The sequence below is a fragment of the Oryza glaberrima genome, chromosome 1, assembly GCF_000147395.1.
Source record: "Oryza glaberrima chromosome 1, OglaRS2, whole genome shotgun sequence".
NCBI lineage: Eukaryota > Viridiplantae > Streptophyta > Magnoliopsida > Poales > Poaceae > Oryza > Oryza glaberrima.
This window is the reverse complement of record NC_068326.1, coordinates 30,254,441-30,272,607: the sequence shown is the minus strand read 5'-3', so window position 1 is coordinate 30,272,607 and position 18,167 is coordinate 30,254,441. Positions and strand designations below refer to the sequence as shown.

The 18,167-nt window shown below is 42.0% G+C and overlaps 2 protein-coding genes across 2 annotated transcripts; both read right to left on the bottom strand.

Annotated features, from left to right (window-relative positions):
- Nucleotides 1-147: 147 nt before the first annotated feature.
- Nucleotides 148-6,871, bottom strand: LOC127760560 (exonuclease 1). Its single transcript, XM_052284839.1, has 14 exons — nt 6,585-6,871; nt 5,733-5,852; nt 5,340-5,463; nt 5,080-5,217; nt 4,740-4,949; nt 4,182-4,357; nt 3,852-3,924; nt 3,279-3,405; nt 2,641-2,987; nt 2,479-2,533; nt 2,060-2,355; nt 1,914-1,965; nt 1,498-1,705; nt 148-1,369 (listed from the first exon to the last, which is right to left on the bottom strand). Exons 1-14 carry the CDS (start codon nt 6,743-6,745, stop codon nt 958-960), a joined length of 2,499 nt encoding a protein of 832 aa, XP_052140799.1. The 5' UTR covers nt 6,746-6,871; the 3' UTR covers nt 148-957.
- A 668-nt stretch (nt 6,872-7,539) lies between these two features.
- Nucleotides 7,540-13,324, bottom strand: LOC127759826 (aspartic proteinase 36). The gene is made up of 10 exons (XM_052284047.1): nt 12,815-13,324; nt 10,883-11,012; nt 10,494-10,747; nt 9,599-9,826; nt 9,227-9,389; nt 9,035-9,108; nt 8,850-8,946; nt 8,663-8,729; nt 8,230-8,301; nt 7,540-8,103 (listed from the first exon to the last, which is right to left on the bottom strand). Exons 1-10 carry the CDS (start codon nt 13,078-13,080, stop codon nt 7,940-7,942), a joined length of 1,515 nt encoding a protein of 504 aa, XP_052140007.1. The 5' UTR covers nt 13,081-13,324; the 3' UTR covers nt 7,540-7,939.
- Nucleotides 13,325-18,167: the final 4,843 nt, after the last annotated feature.

Here is an 18,167-nt window from a genome sequence, read left to right as displayed (position 1 = left end):
AAAATTCGTGTTTAAAATACTTTGAATAATAAAGTAAGTCAAAAAAAATAAATAATAATTCCAAAAATTTTTAAATAAGACGAGTCATCAAAGCAAACAAAAACTCAAAATCTCTTATATTATGGGACGGAGGGAATACTTTGAAAACTATATAGTATCGTTTTTTTTTCATTCCATGTTTGCATTAGCTTCATTTCGGTTGTAATCCCAGAGTTTGGCCACCGTTATTTTAAGACTAGCCACTGGAATTTTAGATTGGAAAAGAACACCGGTCCATTTTGCAACTATTGTGAAGTTTGCCGGTTTAAAGTGAAAATCTGCAAACTAGATAAAAATTTGTTCCCAATATGCAATTTACTCTTATTATAATCTTTCAGAAAGACTGGTAGAATGCTGGCAAGTGCTTAAACAGCCGGTTTCAAAGTCTTTCCAACATCTTGATCAATAGTTGACAAGAGTAATGCTATCTGAATTCTGAAGGAATGCTCACACTTGTATAAGGATGAACATACAACAGTATCTTCTCAAAAAGGAACAATACAACAGTATCCTCATTTGCGGCTTAAATAGCATCGCAAATTCGACTGCTGTTCATACATGAACCTCATTGGACAAGGCAAAAACGAGCACATACATTTGGCTCGCAAATGCCACACATAATTGGCTCTGGAAACCGAGAAGATAAAGCACTTCCCTTCAGAACATGTGTGCTTCTGATTGCGCAGATACGGATGAGCTCTGAAGTCTGAACTGATAAGCCCTGCAGCTAGTAGTAGTGAATGGCAGCTACCTCAGCCGTGCTTGCACTTTGGGCAAAATGGAATGCACTTTTATTGAGAGCATTTGTTGCTGGATGATTCTGTTGAACTCAGATCATGAACGCAGACAGAAGGCATACGCAAATCCAAACATGCTCAGATAAGGAAGCTGGCAGGTGCATCCACAATTTTGTGAGAATCAGCTCCGAGAGGTTCGTCTAGCTGCTTTTAGTGCTGCACCTGAAAACTTGCTCCCATCTGAACGTCTGACGGCGCTTTTCATGGGTTTATATTCGAATGTGCTAATATCAGGAGGGCTGTCCGCAGTGCACATAGCTTTGCGCGTGTTTTCACTCTGATCAAAACGGCTGGTGGTAGATCTTGTTGGTGCATAAGCAAATGTTCTCAGGTCAGGAGGTCCAGCAGCAGCATCTGTAGCTTTGCTTGTGATCTTCCCCTGATCAGAATGAGCAGAAGCAGTTGTAGGCCTGTATGCAAATGTGCTCAGATCAGGAACGTCAGTGCTGTTTGTCGCATCACTTGAGAATCTGCTTTGTAGAGGCACTCTAGTAGTCTTCTTAGCCGTACAACCGAATCTCTGTTCTGGAGGTCTGAGAACAGATATGCAATTAATGTTATAAAATATATCAACTCATTGGGACAACTGTGTCCCCCTCTTAAGTTCTGATAAGTAAATTGTGTGAACTTGGTGCAATTGAAATTTTCTGAAGCTGCAGACCTGACAGGAAGAGTGTTCTTCACATCCTTTAAAGGAGCGCGAAGACCACTGGCACGAGAGCCTGCGTATCTGAAAGATGATATCAGCGCAGCAAACTTATCCATTGATTTCTCTGCAATGCCACTGTATTTATTTACATGGGCGACATTGCATCCAAATTTTCCTTCAGAATTTGTGTTGATACCGTCGTGGGAATCAGAGTCACAGCCTGCATTAGTATCAGACATTCAGAAGATTTCCCTCAGCAACAAAAAAAAAGGGAACTACGCACACTCAAACATTGGCAGAACCTTCTGTTGTTTTTGGAAAAACTGAATTTCTTGTAATCGTCACAAGTTTATCTATAGAGAAATGGAACAAGGAAAGGTGCACATTCTCACAGAGAATAAGAACAGACAACTAGGTGGAACTATTACCTTTATCAGCAACCGGTGGACTTTCATGAGGACTAGTGGGTTGAAACATTCCCTGCACAAATAGTACATTCAAGACCAGATAGTAGAATGATACAGACAGTTCACTGCGATATGATGATAGAATAATAACTCAAAAAATTGCTTACATCTTCAAAATTTTGGGGATCACTAAATTTTCTTCTCTTCAATATACCTCCAGAGCTTCTTTGTTGATCTCCAGGAAGAGTGTAATTACCAGTCTCGCAGTTATCTTCATCATGGCACTCATCTTCTCCTTGATTTGTGCAAACTCTTTTATTTACTGTTTTGAAATATGAACTCCTCACAGTAATATTTCTATTGGCAGAGACCACATTGCTTTTTACAGCATAACGTGGTGCAGCTCTGGATGGCTCTGTGTTGTGTGAATCTAAAAATGGATCTGATATCCCAGGCAAAGTCCCTAGAAAACGAAAATAAATGCATACAAAACAGAAACCAAGATTATTTTCATTTTAATTAGATATACCAGTACATGATTTGCAGATCAAGTCATGCATCAACTACAAAAAGGTAGAGCTCTTACCCTCTAAGAAAGAGCCTGTCGGTATTGTACTTCTGTTGCAGAAGTTGACTTTCACCTGTATAGCAGAAGTAAAACTATAAGAATGACGGAAATACGATATTGTTGTAGAAAGGTAGGACTACGAGAACACTGAAAATAAGGCAATAAAGAAACATGAAATACCTTGTTGCCTTCAATGTCTGGGTCCTCAGCAGGATCACTACCAATATCATGAGAACACTGGGGTGAAACACTGGCTGAATCATCCCGAGGGATGTCACAGCGGACACGCTCAGAACTACATTGAGAGGCGGTATTGATTGAATCATCTAGAGGGGTTCCTGAGCTAAAATGCTCAGAACTACACTGATAAACTTGAATGTTATTTGATGGCAAGCTAGTATCTTCAATTGAATCAGGGGTACCAGAGTCTTCAATTCTGGGACTGGGCAAAGACCCATTAAGTACTTGTTGCTTAGGTGTAACCTTAGGTGCTCTGAACTTCCGTTTTGCCTCAAGCGATGCTAAGCCTTCTAAAAGTCAAGGATTCATCCAATGGACAGTTGAAGTATTGTTTACAAAACAAGCAAAATACCATGCTAAGAATCGCACATCACCTTAGACTTCGTAAATAAGTTTATGGGGAAATTATTAGTTCTTCATTTGATCCTAAACATGTTTGGGAACGAGAAAGCACAATAACTGAACTATCTTATCCAAGGCATTCCCATAATATAAGCTGCAACAAGTAGTTCATATAATAAAGTTGATTGGTATATATATTGTTCTCTCAATTAAATTAAAATGTGTTGAGAGGATACAGAAGTAATTTGTCAATACGTTTCTTTGGACAGGTAGATCAAGCTTTTTCTTTCCATTTGAAGGAGCACTGGACTCTCTGTTCAGATGCACTTTATCAAAAGCGAGTGCGCTACTCTCTGTTTTGCCCTGCAAGTCACATATACAAATAAAACATATATAACTTCTCAGTAAGACAATCCACAAAAGATAAAATTGAATGTTGGTATTCGCATGTCAGCAAAGCAAATGCTTGCATACTGGTGATCTTTAATAAAACAGAGTACATCAGTAAAACCATGATCACTTACAATGTACTTTCTTATTTCAGTGAGGACCCTACATTTTTTTCTTACAAAATATTTTATGGATTTTTATCTGTTTTTCTCTAATGAGCTTCTGTAATGCTCTGTAGCCTCTGATTGGATATTTCAGTGAGCTTACAACCATTTTCAAGAGCCCCTCGTTTGTATTTGCATATTGATGCTTGGGTATGTTTATACATATGCAGTGCACAGAATCAGAGTAGGATGAAATTACATTCGAGGAAACAAAGCACCAAGAAACCAAAACAACCGAGGGAAGATCGGTAGTACCTCAAATGGTTCCTTGGTAATCGGATCGATATTCCCTTGGGCAATGCCTTTAGCAACAGTCTGTGGTAGCCATGTATAAACCAATTAAGGAAAAGATCCAATGCATGCAAGTTGAGGTTTTCTTCAAGTAACACAATTCGGTATTACTGAGAAATGGTGGCATTGAAAGGCCGTTAGCTTACTTTCTAACGCAACTTGTATAATGGCCATTAGACATGACCAAACAAAAGTGGAAATTCATCCTTATGGACTTATGGTGGATAAAACAACAGGTTATCATATGAATGAGCTTTAGCATCTATTGTACAAATATAAGTTTGGCAAGGATATGGGCCCAAAAAGTCCAAGTCTTCACTACTGCCATGGGGAATGCCTGACAAATGAACAATATCTTCCGTCACAGGGTCATAAACTCTTTGGAACTGAAATGCCCAGATCGCCTTTCTGAAGTTTTCTTCATATTGAGGTGGAACAGAAACAGCACTGTACCTCAGGTGCTTGATTACCTGAAATTATACGCATCATTTGCTCATTATTTTTTTTTCTAATTTGCTAAGCAAGAAAGTGATTGCACATCGTTGCCCTACAAGCTCAGTAGTAACTCAAATCATGTCCTGCATGTATGACAGGCTATGGATTGGCTAATGACCTAAGTACAAGACGGTGGCCTCATAAAAGTTGAAGCAATCAATTTTGTGTTGAGGCCTTGCCTTCTGTAGTATGTCTAAGTAGAACTGCATTCTGGTTCTACTATTCAGCCTTTTCTTACCATGCTTTGTAGGTCTTGAACACTATCTCAGGCATCGTTCATGTTAGTTCATGAATCAGTTCTTTCCAATTCCAACTAGGCCTAAAGTTAGTATTTGATACAACAGATACAGGGTTTACCTTTTCATGACCCTTGAGCTTTTGGATAAGTGCATGAGCTCGTTTCACACCCATTCCAGGCAATGATGGAAGATAATCACAGCCACTTAAAATACACATCTCTAGTAGCATTTGCATAGTGAATCCATTAAGATCAAGCTCCCTGCATCGCTGCAATCGTGTAATATGAAATTCAACACCTTGTCCAAACTTGTCCATCTTGAAAATAATCTGCACAATGGAATAAGATGCATTTTAATTAGAGAAGTTACAACAAACTATGAACACTAATCTAGCTGAGCAGCAAAATACTATGGGGTACGTGGAGGACAAAGATAAAGCGTTTTAACACTGTGCTTACTCTAGAACAGCCAAATGGTATCAGATCAGAATCCTCTGTGATAACGGCATCAACAAGTTTGTTCACAGACAAGAATGTCATTTGTGCATCTGCTTCATAAGGCGCAACAATATAATCAACCTTTTCTTGCTTCAATACCTGCATTGCAAGTTTTGGAACAATAATCAGTTAAGACAAGCCAAATGTTCCTACTCCTGACTAGAACTGCTTCAAATAGGTGGTAAATATTTGGTAAAAATACATGGAATTTGCTCCTTTACCTGGATCAGTTCAAAAGCAATCCTAGGTGTAATGTCAACAGCTTTCTGATAACACTCAAAAGCAGCACGTGAATTCCCAGCAGATTCATGCTCCTTGGCACGCTCAAGATTTTCCTTTCGTGACCTACAGGATGTCATGCTTACTTGCTTAGCATCCAATGACTCAAGAAACATCACATAGCAAAGAATGGCTGGAGGCCTTTAGCTTATCCACTAGTCTGTACTAATAATACGACTGCTCTATATCAGCCTAAAGCCACAGTTGTCCATAACTATAGCCGTATGTAAAATGTCAAATCACAATTTTTTTTAATGTTCTGTAAGGGTAATGTAGATGTTCCTTGGCAACTGAAACATGTTAGGCTCTTTCTGGAGCCCTAAGAAAGAACATACCTTTCACGTTTCGTCTCTTGATCACCCTTCATCGGCAGATGACCTCCGTCAAATACAAGGATTGGTTTCACGCCATGGTGCCGCAACATGTTAACCCTATGCATGCAATACTCGATATGCCTGGTTCAGATTCAGGAGGGGAAACACAAGGTGTAAGTTATGGTGCTCAACTACAACGGTGATAAATGATGATAAAAACTGGAGTTGCAAATCTATGGCCCTCCGCATTATGAGTTCACGACATCAAAAATGCAGCAATGTTAGAAGATATCCCATACAGTAAAAAGATACTACTAACAATGCTAAGCTATTGTTAACGTTTATTGAACTATTCATGTCTAAGCTATTTCCAATAAAAATTCCACAAACTAAAATGGTGAATTCTCTGAACTAAAGCGGCACCAGATGCCAAGCAGCGGATCTCTCCCAAGTGTGTACTTTATTCAATGCAACCTAGACATACAAGAATCTGGGCACTGAGGCGGATAACAAATTTCAGTAAATGTACTGCCCCTGGAAGGGGGCGAAAACAAATGCCGCACATTTATTACCTTAATCCTGAGAGAAACTGAACAAACAAGAAATCCCCCCCCCCTTCCTACACCCACCTAAAAAATGCGGAAATCTCTCATCCGAAGCAAGACGTGCCTTTTACCCCTCCTCCGAAATGGATTTCACCAGTCGGGACCAAGAAAACAAAATCGGAAGAAACCCCTGGTCGGACCAGCAGCTGTCAATACGCTCGTGGGGAAGTAGATTTCCCGGATCCGTCGATTTAGGTCTCACCAATCGGCGATATGGATTAAGAAACCCTGGGTTCCAAGAAAAGGGGGGAGGTCACCGGAGCCGAACCTGGTGGTGGGTAGGCCCTTGCAGAGGCGGTCGCCGCAGGAGAGGGCGCCCTTGTGGAGCCAGGAGTAGGTGTCGACGGCCACCGTCTGGCCCTTGAGCGCCTCCACCCCGATGGGCGCCATGATCGACTTCAGCTGCGGCAGCAATCCCTGGATCCCCATTGCCGCCTCTCTCTCTCTCTCTCTCTCTCTCTCCTCTCTCTCTCTCTCTTCTCTCTCTCTCGCTCTCTCTCTCTACTTGTAGGTTTTTTCTTGGAAGGGGAGAAGTGAAGGGCGGGAAGCGAGGGGTTGGAGGGAGGGAGCCGAGTGAAATTGGCGGACGGCCTCTCGTTTTTTCTCTTCCGGCGGTCCCCACCATAAATCTATCCGAACCGTCGGTCTCGCCATCCAACGGCTGTGCTACAGTGTTTTGCTCCGTGCGAGTAGGCCACAGCCTGAGTGGGTTCCAGATCCGCGATTGTGAGTGTCCAACATTAGTTGGGCCCTAACGGGGTTCCTTACAGCTACGTGCGGCCTGTCCGTGTTAGGCCGGAACGGAATTCCCATGGGCTTGCGGCCCATTTAAGTTGGGCCGTAACAGGATTTCCGCCAACGTGCGGGCCGTTGGTTTTGGGCCGTAACGGGATTTCCGCCAACGTGTGGGGGAGGGGGGGTGGGGGCGGACTAATTCGAGAAAATTAATTTTTCATTTGAATTTTAATACCTTTAACTCAAATTTCAAACTTTTCATCTAAAAATTGAAAACTTTCATATCAAAGTTCAAATTTTCAAATCAAATTTCAAAAACTTCCCGACATAAATTTTAGCGATAATTTTCAGTCCCACCTATAAGTGATAAAGGTGCGGTGCAGTCGACTGCAAAGATCCTGACAGCCGCCTGCCCCGCCACTCTGACCGCCAGAGACGGCGCCCACCAAAACCAGACAGTTACATCGTCATCCCAATACGGAAAAATATACCGTGAAAATTCCACGTGTGGTGTAAATCCAGAAACTACCGGTAGTACAAAAGAATGGACATATAAGATTTCTAACTTTTTACTAATGCTAACGTGAACAAATCTCAAAAATCAATTTGTATATGCTACGATATATGGAGATTGCACGACATTTTTCCCTTCCAACGTGTAGGTGTGAGACAGTGAGAGCGACAAAAAAGAGGAGGGGCCGTGCTCTGCTCCATGAGCAATGAACTCTTGACATTTCATTTTTTTTTCTCCTTTTCCCTATCTGTATGTACAGTAAGAATGGGTCATGCTCATTCGCTCGTGGGGGGGAACCGGACGCCTGAATGCACCAACAAAGAATGGAATCACAATGTCACATGTCGGGAGATCGATATCGGTTAGCCCGTCTGCTATCTACGTAAGAAGCCGCCAAAAATGAGCGCGACGGCGACCGCTACGGCAGGTACCAGGCCGCTGTACGGCGGCCGCGGCGACGCTCCGTTCACGTCGAACTGGCCCGTGTTCACGTACTGGTTCTTCCCCGACGACGTCGTCACGTTCACCGAAGTCGAACCTACCAAAAGAAAGAAAAACAGGCATTCGTTAGTTGTTCACTTGTTTGTCACAACGACGACGAAGAAGAAGAGTCGGAAAACGTGATGAATCCATGGACAAAATCTGAAAATTCGGGTGAGCTTACAGTCGTAGTCAGTCCAGCCCATGCGCATGTTCGCCAAGTCATACACAAAAATCTTGTCCTTCAAAACTAGATCTGCGTCAAAGTGGGACCAAATAGTTAGCAACAAAGCATCAACATGGAGAAATGTGTGCTTCAATCATCAGCATAGGACTAATAGATTGACTGTTTTTTTTATGGAAATTGAAGTGTTCAGGGTCAAGGAAAAACATATGGGGTCAAAACGTAGGATTAATCTGTCAAGGCCTCAATACCCTTGAAAGAACTTGCAGATTTATGTGCATCGATGTGATTATTGAGAATGTTGTTAATCATTGAAATTTTTCAGACATCAGTGGTGTGATGTGATGGTTGTCTCAAGTCTTAATAGTAGTTGCGGGTTAGACTTAGGCGTGCAACCATAATTAGCTAATTCAATCAGAGCTAGTTAACTAACCTCCGAGTATGGTTATTTGTTGACCCTGGTTCCTTTGCCAACCAATACACCACAATACATTGTTGTCCTGAAAAGCATGATATGGTATTAATATGGGCAGGAACAAGTCTTTTCAGAAACGGTTAGCCAGATATACAACTGTTACCAAGGCCAGAAACCAAATATATTAAAAAAAATGCAGGCTTACAATAGAAGCCTGCTGCAAAAGATAGTTCTCTGGCTTCACCGTCATTGCAACACCACCCATAAAATATAGTGACACGGTAGGAAACGACGAGTCAACGCTGGTTGAAAAGCGAAAATATCTGTAAGTAATTTGACATACTGAAGAACATGAGCTGCTAATTTCCTTCACTGAAACAAGAAGCTAACCTGCTGGAAGTTACAAAGCATTGGTTCCCCTTGCTGACAAGAGAGCGCACAGATGGAGAGACTGCAGCAGTTATCTGCAAAAACAAAATATGAGGACTAACAATCATGTAACAAGATTAATTACTATCGTAGGCTTATCATATATGGGGAATTCCAGAAAATAGAACTATAAGTGGGCCCTATGAAGCTCACCGCATTAACAAATGGATCATATGCCCCATCTGCAAGATATGCTAAAGTTGTTCCTGAGTCCACAATTGTTCCTTGTGTATTTGATGTCGTAAACAAGGAGGAATCAATTGGCAGCTTCTGGCCATTGACAACGATACTTTCCAGATTCAAATTGTAATGAGGCCTATATTTCATTGAAAAATAAATCATAAACTGACGTCCATAGAAAGAAATTAGGAGGAAGAATATCAAGTTACTCATGCAGCAATATTGTTAGCCTCTCACGCAAGGTTAATGAATGTGCATACACTTATTGGTTGAAAACTTTTCTACAAACAAAAAATCAGCAGAATTCTGAAGTTATACAATAAGTAATTCTAGTAAGAGACTCACTGTGATGGGACGAGTGGAGTATAGACTAATCCTGGCTCGACAATTTCACCAAGAACGAGAATACCACCACCATTATCTGAACCTTTCAGGCAATGAGAGAACACCTTTGGGGATACCCCAAGAGAATTCAGTTGTGAGACAACAGACAGCTGATGCTGTCCAAACCCAAAAATCCCATCAACTGCCCTGTCTGTCTTTGTCAAGTCTCCTGACTGTGAGTTGCTACATCTGTTTCAAAAGAATTAACATATTCATCAGACAATGAATAATACTGATCATGCGAAGCAACAAAGTTCACTGTTAGGGTAATGAAAATAAAAAAATGCACAGTTAAACTTTACAGAAAAGTGTCACCAGGCTTCTACTGCTAAAAGATCCACATAAGGCTAAGCTTTTGTTAACATAACAACAAGGCCATTAACAGGATGAAGCATGCATGCCAGAGGATAGTAGTCTAGAAGCATGCTGCATTTCTTTTGCTCCAGAATGGCATGGAAAGCAAAATATAAATATAATTTTATTCAGGTTGACCATTAAGGATATTGACAACTTTTTCTGGTGGCAACTGTTTTCAGGGATGACAAGAACTTTATTCAGATTGACTATTAAGGATATTGAAAGGAAGTTTGCTTGCAAAAGTAACAAGAAGACTGTTGGTTTAAGGACATTGGGAGTTTGTTGCCATTAGGTCCATCATTTGTACCAACTCAATCAGCAAAAAGAGCCAACTTTGTCACACATGTGCAACAAACTGTCAACATGTAAATGGACCACATCACTAACAAGGTTTCTAATGGTATCTTACTATCCTTAAAGCACAGTTTAGTTGTCGATTGCAGTTTAAAATTAACTAATGTAAAATTTAGAAAGATACAGGGCTTCAAGGGAACTGTACCCAAAAACAATAGAGGCTGAAGAATTGGCAGTTTGCTCATTTCCCATGACAGTGTCAAAATACATTGTGTCAGACACGTAATAACCTGATGTGCCACTTCCATCACCATACGTGAAAGTGTAACCACATGGGCTGTTGTCTGAAGTCTGGCAGACTGCTTCGCCTGTTTGAAGGGCAGCTGTACACCTATCATCTGAGCATGGTATTTTGGATGATGTCGATGAAGTGTCAGGATTGAAGAACTCCAACTGGATCTGAAAAACATATAAAGTAATAATCCAATCAGAATGAATCTCAACTGATAGGTAAGTCCATCTCAAGGGATAACAATGCTGTTGTATGCATGTCATAGAGATAAGGATAAGAGCGCAGAGAACGAGATGTCTCACATTGAGCCCACTTGAAGATGGGCAACCGGTGCAAGGGCTGCACGCTACCCATAAGATGTCACTGCCAGTGTCAATCTGGACAAAATATTCTTTTGGTGGGCTTCCCAATTTCACACGCGTAAAATAAAGCCTGCAAATTCAAACACTAGGAATTAGGATAAAGTAGTTGCAAAAAGGTCTCCTAATTTCAAATAACAAGCCAAATTGCAAAATGAAAAATGGCATCAGTCCTACAATTCTTCTGATTGGAACCCACTAACTGCAATTGATAACTCTATGTATTATCCAAGGTTGAGTCACGTCATCTTCAAAATTATATCCATCAGCTGACAATCCCCCAACCCAACAAAAGGACATGTATCCTTTCAGTCCTTCCATCCCTGCTGAACGTCCCCTTTTTGCTATCTGCATTGGCGAGCATGCTTCCCTAATCATGATATGATATCATCTTTACATTAGCATGACACTAATCCACCCTGCCCATCAGTAGTAACTAGTTATAGTCATGTTTGTCATTTTTAACAAAACCATTGTTAATACATGTATAGATGTTATATTATATCCATAATTATGGAAAAATTGCATCCCTCAAATTCCCTCTACAAAGTAGTATCCACTACTAGTTGAAGGATAGTTCCAAAACGGAGGTTGGGCAATCACATAACATTTCTAAATTTGGAAACAGACTGAAACGTTCATCCTAACAAATTCAAGGATTCACTTAAAGATGAGCATGTTTACAAATTGCCGCCCATCAGTAAAGGTTTAAACACATGATACTCCAATACTTCAAGGGAGTTCATCAACACCACAGATTGCAGATGGTAACTAACTAACTATAGCCTATGGCACAAAACCATGAAGTGGAATTCAGCATGATGGAAGGTGTGATAGCATATAAAGCCTACAGGTATTGCTGAAACATAATTGCTCCCCTTTTAAGGCTCACAAGGGGCAATTAAAAAGTTCCGTCTAGCAGTCCATGATATATCGCTCCCTATTGCTAAGATATCTCTAAATAACCCTGTCACTAAGCTTACAACTGGTGTTGCACAAATTTGAATTGATTACACAAACAAAAGTTAAATCATAGCTGAGGGTGACAAATTCCTAACCGCAGCTAAGACAAATAAATATCTTTTTTTTCCTAAGAGGAATTGACCTTAAGTAAAAGCAATCGAGGAAAATGAAAGAAAGCAGGTATTGCGGCCAAGTGAAACTGTGACGGGCAACCAAATCTCTGTAAACACTCGATCCAGTAGAAGCAAAGTACGGGCTAATAAATGAATTATTTCTTCTTTCAGAAAGGAAAAATGAACTCTTTCTTTACATATGAATGCATTTATTTTATTTTAATTGGAGCAAGCAAACGCATCACTGCATCAGAATTGGGCTCCCGAATGAACAAGCAATTGAGCATCGACATTGAAACAAGAGAAGCAATTGAATGCACATAAAGAAAGAGCGAAGTCAGAATCGTCGCATCGAAAAAGGGACAAAAACGAATCTAAGAATCCGAAAGAAAACAAGCCGCCGCCATCTACGACGAACAATTCGGCCAAAAAAAAAAAGAAAGCCAAAACTTCGAACAAAACAGAACGAGAAGATACTTTTCAGAATGCACACAAAAAAACATCAGCAAGAAACCGTCGAGTAAGGGCATAAACACTTCATCAGGGTTGAACCTTCATCCGAGAAACAGAAAGAACTGAAGCAACAAAAGCCCACGAACAACCCAGCCATCCACCACCCTGAAAACGAACTACCATTGCCGATACGTGAGACCAATCTACCTTAGCAGAAGCAACAACCTCAGATCAACGCCGAGACGAACAAACCCAGAAGAAGAAAAGAACTCCCAAATTTCTCGATCACACACAACCACACCCATACAAAACACAGGGAAAAGAAAGCGAGAGGCAGCTCACCCACCCGACCATGAACGGGTTGGCGGAGCCCTCCACGGGGAAGTCCACCACGCCGGCGACCCCTCCTCCTCCTCCCCCGAGCAGCCCCCTCCTCCCGTGCCGCGCCCTGTCCCGCTCCCTCAGGTGCTCCACCGCCACCCCCTTGTGCGGCAGCGCGCGCTCCAGCCTCAGCGCCGCCGGCAACGGCGCCGCGCCCGCCCCAGCCGCCAGCACCAGCGCGGAGACGACCGCCACCGCCGCCACCGCCGCGAACTCCGGCGGCCTCCTCATCCGGCACGCCGCCTCGCAGTCGCCGACGCGGCGAGGCGGAGGGGTGGCGCGGAGGCTGCGCCGCTGCGCGTGTGCGCGTAGCAGCAACTTTTTTTTTTTTTGCGTTTAGGGACTCGAAATAACCAGGATTTAGCTTGCCAGCATATATACCCCCCTCCAACTTGTCCTGGATTGTAAATAAAGAAAGTTTCAGGGGTGAGAGGTGAAAACGCGGGGGGACGGGCAAAGGATTACGTGTGGGCTCTGCGGTTGCCACTCTTCTGCTCCGCCGCTTTATAGCGTGTCCAGCATTTTTTCCTCCTTTTCTCTCCTCCTCTTGGGGTTTTCCTTTCTTGGTTTTCCTTTGCTTCTTTGCTGCCTTTGACCCAAAGTGATGGGTTTGGTTTGGCTTAGTTTATTCAAACAGAGGCTGCCATGCCAAATTCCACATGAATTTTGGGGAAATAAGTTCAACTCCTGCATAAACCATGGCAAAAGAAAAATAGAATTCCAATTGTCCCCTAATTTGATGATGATGTCAGTAGTGAGAGCTCTTTTGTTCTTCCTTGTGTGTTCCATTTTCTTGATTGGATATGATGGATGATGATATATTGAGATATCTAAGAAAATTCTTGTTGCACATACTATGGGTCCCACTGCTAGTCTAATGATGCTTTTCATTAGTACAATTGTGCAAAAATTGCATTTGGGGAAAGAGCCAAAGAGGGGAATAAGATTACTAGATACTCCACCTAGTTTATAAAAGTATTCTCTTGCATCTTTGCATTTAGCATTTCTCCTGCGTCCAATAGTAGCAGCTAAATTGGCGTTCAAATACTAGCAGCCAAATCTGCCATTGCCTCCAAATGGTACATGCTCTGCTCACCCCCCCCCCCCCCCCCCCAGGGTTAGTAACACGGCTTGCAATTTGGCAAGTTTCAACAACGATCTAGAAAGAAAGAAATCAACAATGGACTTCTATAAATGCAATATTTTGATAATAATTTCTTTTTTCTTAGAAAATGGAGTAAAACCCATTCTATGCATCCAAAGCGGATTTACGCAGCCGAATTTGATGTAATTTAATGGGTGTATTTAGTTCACGCTAAAATTGAAAATTTGGTTAAATTGGAACGATGTCACGGAAAAGTTTGAAGTTTGTGTGTGTAAGAAAGTTTTGATGTGATGGAAAAGTTGGAAGTTTGAAAAAAAAAGTTTAGAACTAAGGCCCTGTTTAGTTCACACCAAACTTCCCCCAAACTTTCAACTTTCCATCACATCACATCACATCCAAAACTTTCCTACACACATAAACTCCCAACTTTTTTTCCAAACTACCAACTTTCCCCAAACTTCCCCCCAATTTCAGGAACTAAACACAACCTAAGGCTTTGTTTAGTTCCAAACTTTTTCTTCAAACTTCCAACTTTTTCATCACATAAAAATTTTTCTACACACGTAAACTTCCAACTTTTCCATCATATTGTTTCAATTTCAACCAAACTTTCAATTTTAGTGTGAAATAAACACACCCTAAACTCGGCCTCTATCGTGGACAATCACAGTAAGAAGAACATCAGAAAACAGTAGAGCACTGCCACCTGACATGGGACATTCATTTTGTGAATTCTGAACATGCTAATCTATCTATACTGTACCTAACAACTACAGTAAGCTTCATGGGTACAGTATATGCCCTGCATCTCACTAAATTATACTCCAGTTGCAAGTATGCAACCTCTAATGTAATGTAGAGTACTCCTACCTAACAATCTGGATGGGACCAATCATTTTCTCTAGACCGTTTGACAAGCCATATCTTGAAAACAATTTCTGAATCTTTCAACGTGTGCTCATCAGCAGGAATTATACAGCAGCAATAATAGAAAAACGTGCATGAGTGAGTGGGAGAGAAACTTCTCCCCTGAGCTACGAATGTTCCTACCCAATGATCATAACATATCAGAAAGAAAACCTTCATGTCTGAACAATGACTCGATCAAGGGCATCTTTTCCTTCTCCATTGATGGGGCAGGTAGAAATCTTCATCCAGTTAGGTGGCATGCCTTTGTTGGGAAGCTACTCCCCCTTGCTGGATGATCAAGTGGTTCAGGCTGAATAAATTTGGGAAAATGCTTTTCCCATGCTACTGATGTAATTGGTGCTTTGCAAAGGGAGTGTCAGTGTCATCCTTGATATTGCACGCGCATTGGTATGATCTTGTCCAAAAATATTTCCTGCACCAAATGTGTAGGTACGCCATTGATTTTGATATGAATAAAGGGAAATTAATTATGTGGCCCAGTCCTGGCTCAGGTACATAGATTTGGCGTTTCATATATCACTGGTTTCTCTATAGTTGTAAACTTTTTTTTTTTTGCTTAAGTTCAGTTTTGCGTGAGGTATTTGGCGTCACTGTCCTTGGTAGCACAAATGCAATGATTTTCATAGTGTATTTATGAAATTCAACAGGAATTTTCTTGGGAGCATAATTCAATGCATCCAAAATACGAGTACTACTTTTGGAGAAGCCTGTCTGTCTGCTTTCTGGCACGGCCACATGTGATTAGCAAAAAACAAGCAGATAATGGTGGTATCAATGTCAAGAATTCCCTTATCAAAAGATGCCAAATGACTCCCCCCAAGGTTCACATTTCTTGTGTCATGTGCCTTACTAATCGGAGCAAAGAACAACAACCTCATCAGAAGATTGGCCAGATAAGTAGGTCAAGCAATCAGCTAATCCAGCTTTGCTGCCTACACGGCACCTAGCTAGTGCCTGTTGCCTTGCGTCGTCGCCAACACAGATCTCTCCTGCAATTGCCTAATGCCAATGCGACATCCTATTAAAATCTTTAATATTGTGATAGCACAAAGCCTCTGGTTCATTGGGGTAGTTGATTAGATTGGTTAGGATAAAGAGTTGACAAAAAGATCCAATCTTTTGATCTCTCTCTGCCTTTAGCACAGATGTTGTTTATTGTGTGTGGTACAGCATGACAAATTCCCTTCAGAGATTCCCTTTAGGCCTTTACTAGTATTGTACTGTTTGTTTTATAATGATATAATGATTATGATGATAAAGTAAAGTACTGGTTCAATGTCATTACTGTTCGGTTGAACTGTATACTGTACTATTTATATTGCTTGGTCTACCAATTGGTTTTGAGTTTTGACGCATTCAGATACCGTGCTTGAACAAGCTAAGGTGTCTAGCAACAACGAGCTTGACTAGTTAATCAACATGAATGTCTGTTCAGTTCAGCTGTTTACTAGGACCATCTTGTCGCGAGGAATCTAACTGGTAATAATGAAATGAATCTTAAGCCATTCAACTCAAAACTTGGAACAGACAACAGAGTATCACTGTCCAGCAGCCCCTAGAATAGTTGTGCCCACTAATGTTGCTTGTTGAACTTTTTATGTAAACCAAAAAGTGTGTTGCTTGCTCAATCTTTCGTTCTCCACTTAATTTTTTTCCATGAACATATTTTCAAGGCAGGTTTAAAATACTATTATCTCCCTCAAATGTAAGGCAACTTGTTCTGGTCCAATATGCTGTAAATTTGTTTTGTTTTTTTCTTGATGCCTCTCATTTTATCTATTTGTTGTCCTATCACCCACAGTCAAAAAAGTTCGAATTTTAATATTTAGTTTTGGAGTTAGTTTAGAGGGTTTCGTTCATCAAAATTTACTTTCCAGCATTAGTTTTTAAACATGAAATAAATTATATCTACGAATATATTTTTGGTTGCTTAATTTATTTTAACGAGCTATAGATCAAACAATCAATCCTTATCTGAAGGGAATGTGTCATGTTGTACCACGCACAATAAACAACATTTTTAGTACATAAACACACACACACTCTTAAAGAGTGATTTTACTGCCTTGATCCTTAAGGAGGTATGGGTGTTATATAAGTACTCCATTCGTCCAAAAAAAAACTTAACCTAGTTCCTAGTACAATGAATCTTGTCGGTGATATGGGCCCGAGGTATACGAAGCGCGGGGAGTTACCTTCCCATCCAGCCACGTGGCCCTACAACCTGGTCCTCCCCCCACACCTCGGAAGTCGCGGAAGCAGCTAGGAGGCCTCGGGGTGCCACGTCACACCCCTCGGGCCCTCGCGCTGCCTTGCCCCGAGGCCCTCGGGCAGCCACCATGTGGCGAGGGGAGCGAGCGGGGAGGAGGCCCAGGCTGAGCCGCCATCAATGCACGACGCCCCAGCCGTCCCTCACCGCATTTTAATGCGGTAGGGGCGGACGTGTGGTGCGGTCCGATTGACCCACGTCAATCGGGCGTAACCAGACTGTGACCGGCCTGTTACCGGTCATGTATGATCGGACGGGCGACCGTGCTCCCACGTTCACCCCTGTACCCGGCGGAGTGGAGGCAGGTATGCCCCGTCCCATCAAACCGTCATCTGCAGCTCCCTCCACGCGAGATGAACCGCCGAAAGCCTCTACTCATTTAAGAGGGAATGACAGGGCTGTCCCCCATGTCGAGTGGGGGGCGGCGCTGGGTCCCACTCAAGGACGGACTGCTGCTTGGCTTCCGGGCGAAGGCAAGGATCGTGGTCCGATCAAGGTAAAGTGGGTCCCCCTCCCGTGAAAGAGTAGGTAGAAGCGGTGCATGTGGTATCCCCTTGAACTATAAAAGGAAGACCTTGCCCACCGAGAAAAGGGACGACTCTCAGTTAGCCTAAGCCCTAGGGGAAGAAGAGGGAATTCCTCCTAGAGCTTAGGAACCTTTGTAACCCTCAATCTTAAATCCCACACACAGGAGTAGGGTATTACGCTCGATAGCGGCCCAAACTTGTATAATCCCAGCTTCCACGTGCGATCTAGAAGCACTCAGGGCAGATACACGATCTCGACACGCGAGCCTTTTCCCCCGGCCGAACTCACAAAAGGGGATCTCACGATCTCCTGCTAGAGAGGGTCCTTCCTCGACAAATCTGGACTATCCTTTGTCCAGATTCATTGTATGAGTTTTTTTGACAGAGGAAGTATTGTATAATTTGGTACCTAGAATAGATAGCTGCTCTTTCTTTTACAACTATTTTGTCTGCGCTGCTTTTCCTCAAACCATATCATCATCTAATA

Bases quoted from the DNA above. Each gene is read 5' to 3' on its own strand.
- LOC127759826 (XM_052284047.1), bottom strand. From the start codon at position 13,080: ATGAGGAGGCCGCCGGAGTTCGCGGCGGTGGCGGCGGTGGCGGTCGTC. The intron at 9,827-10,493 runs GTACAGTTCCCT...CTTTTGAAACAG, and splicing joins TCAGCCTCTATTGTTTTTGG to ATGTAGCAACTCACAGTCAG. The intron at 8,730-8,849 runs GTAAGCCTGCAT...CATGCTTTTCAG, and splicing joins TTTTGCAGCAGGCTTCTATT to GACAACAATGTATTGTGGTG.
- LOC127760560 (XM_052284839.1), bottom strand. From the start codon at position 6,745: ATGGGGATCCAGGGATTGCTGCCGCAGCTGAAGTCGATCATGGCGCCC. The intron at 2,988-3,278 runs GTATCCTCTCAA...GACTTTTAGAAG, and splicing joins CGTATTGACAAATTACTTCT to GCTTAGCATCGCTTGAGGCA. The intron at 1,370-1,497 runs GTCTGCAGCTTC...ATCTGTTCTCAG, and splicing joins AAGAACACTCTTCCTGTCAG to ACCTCCAGAACAGAGATTCG.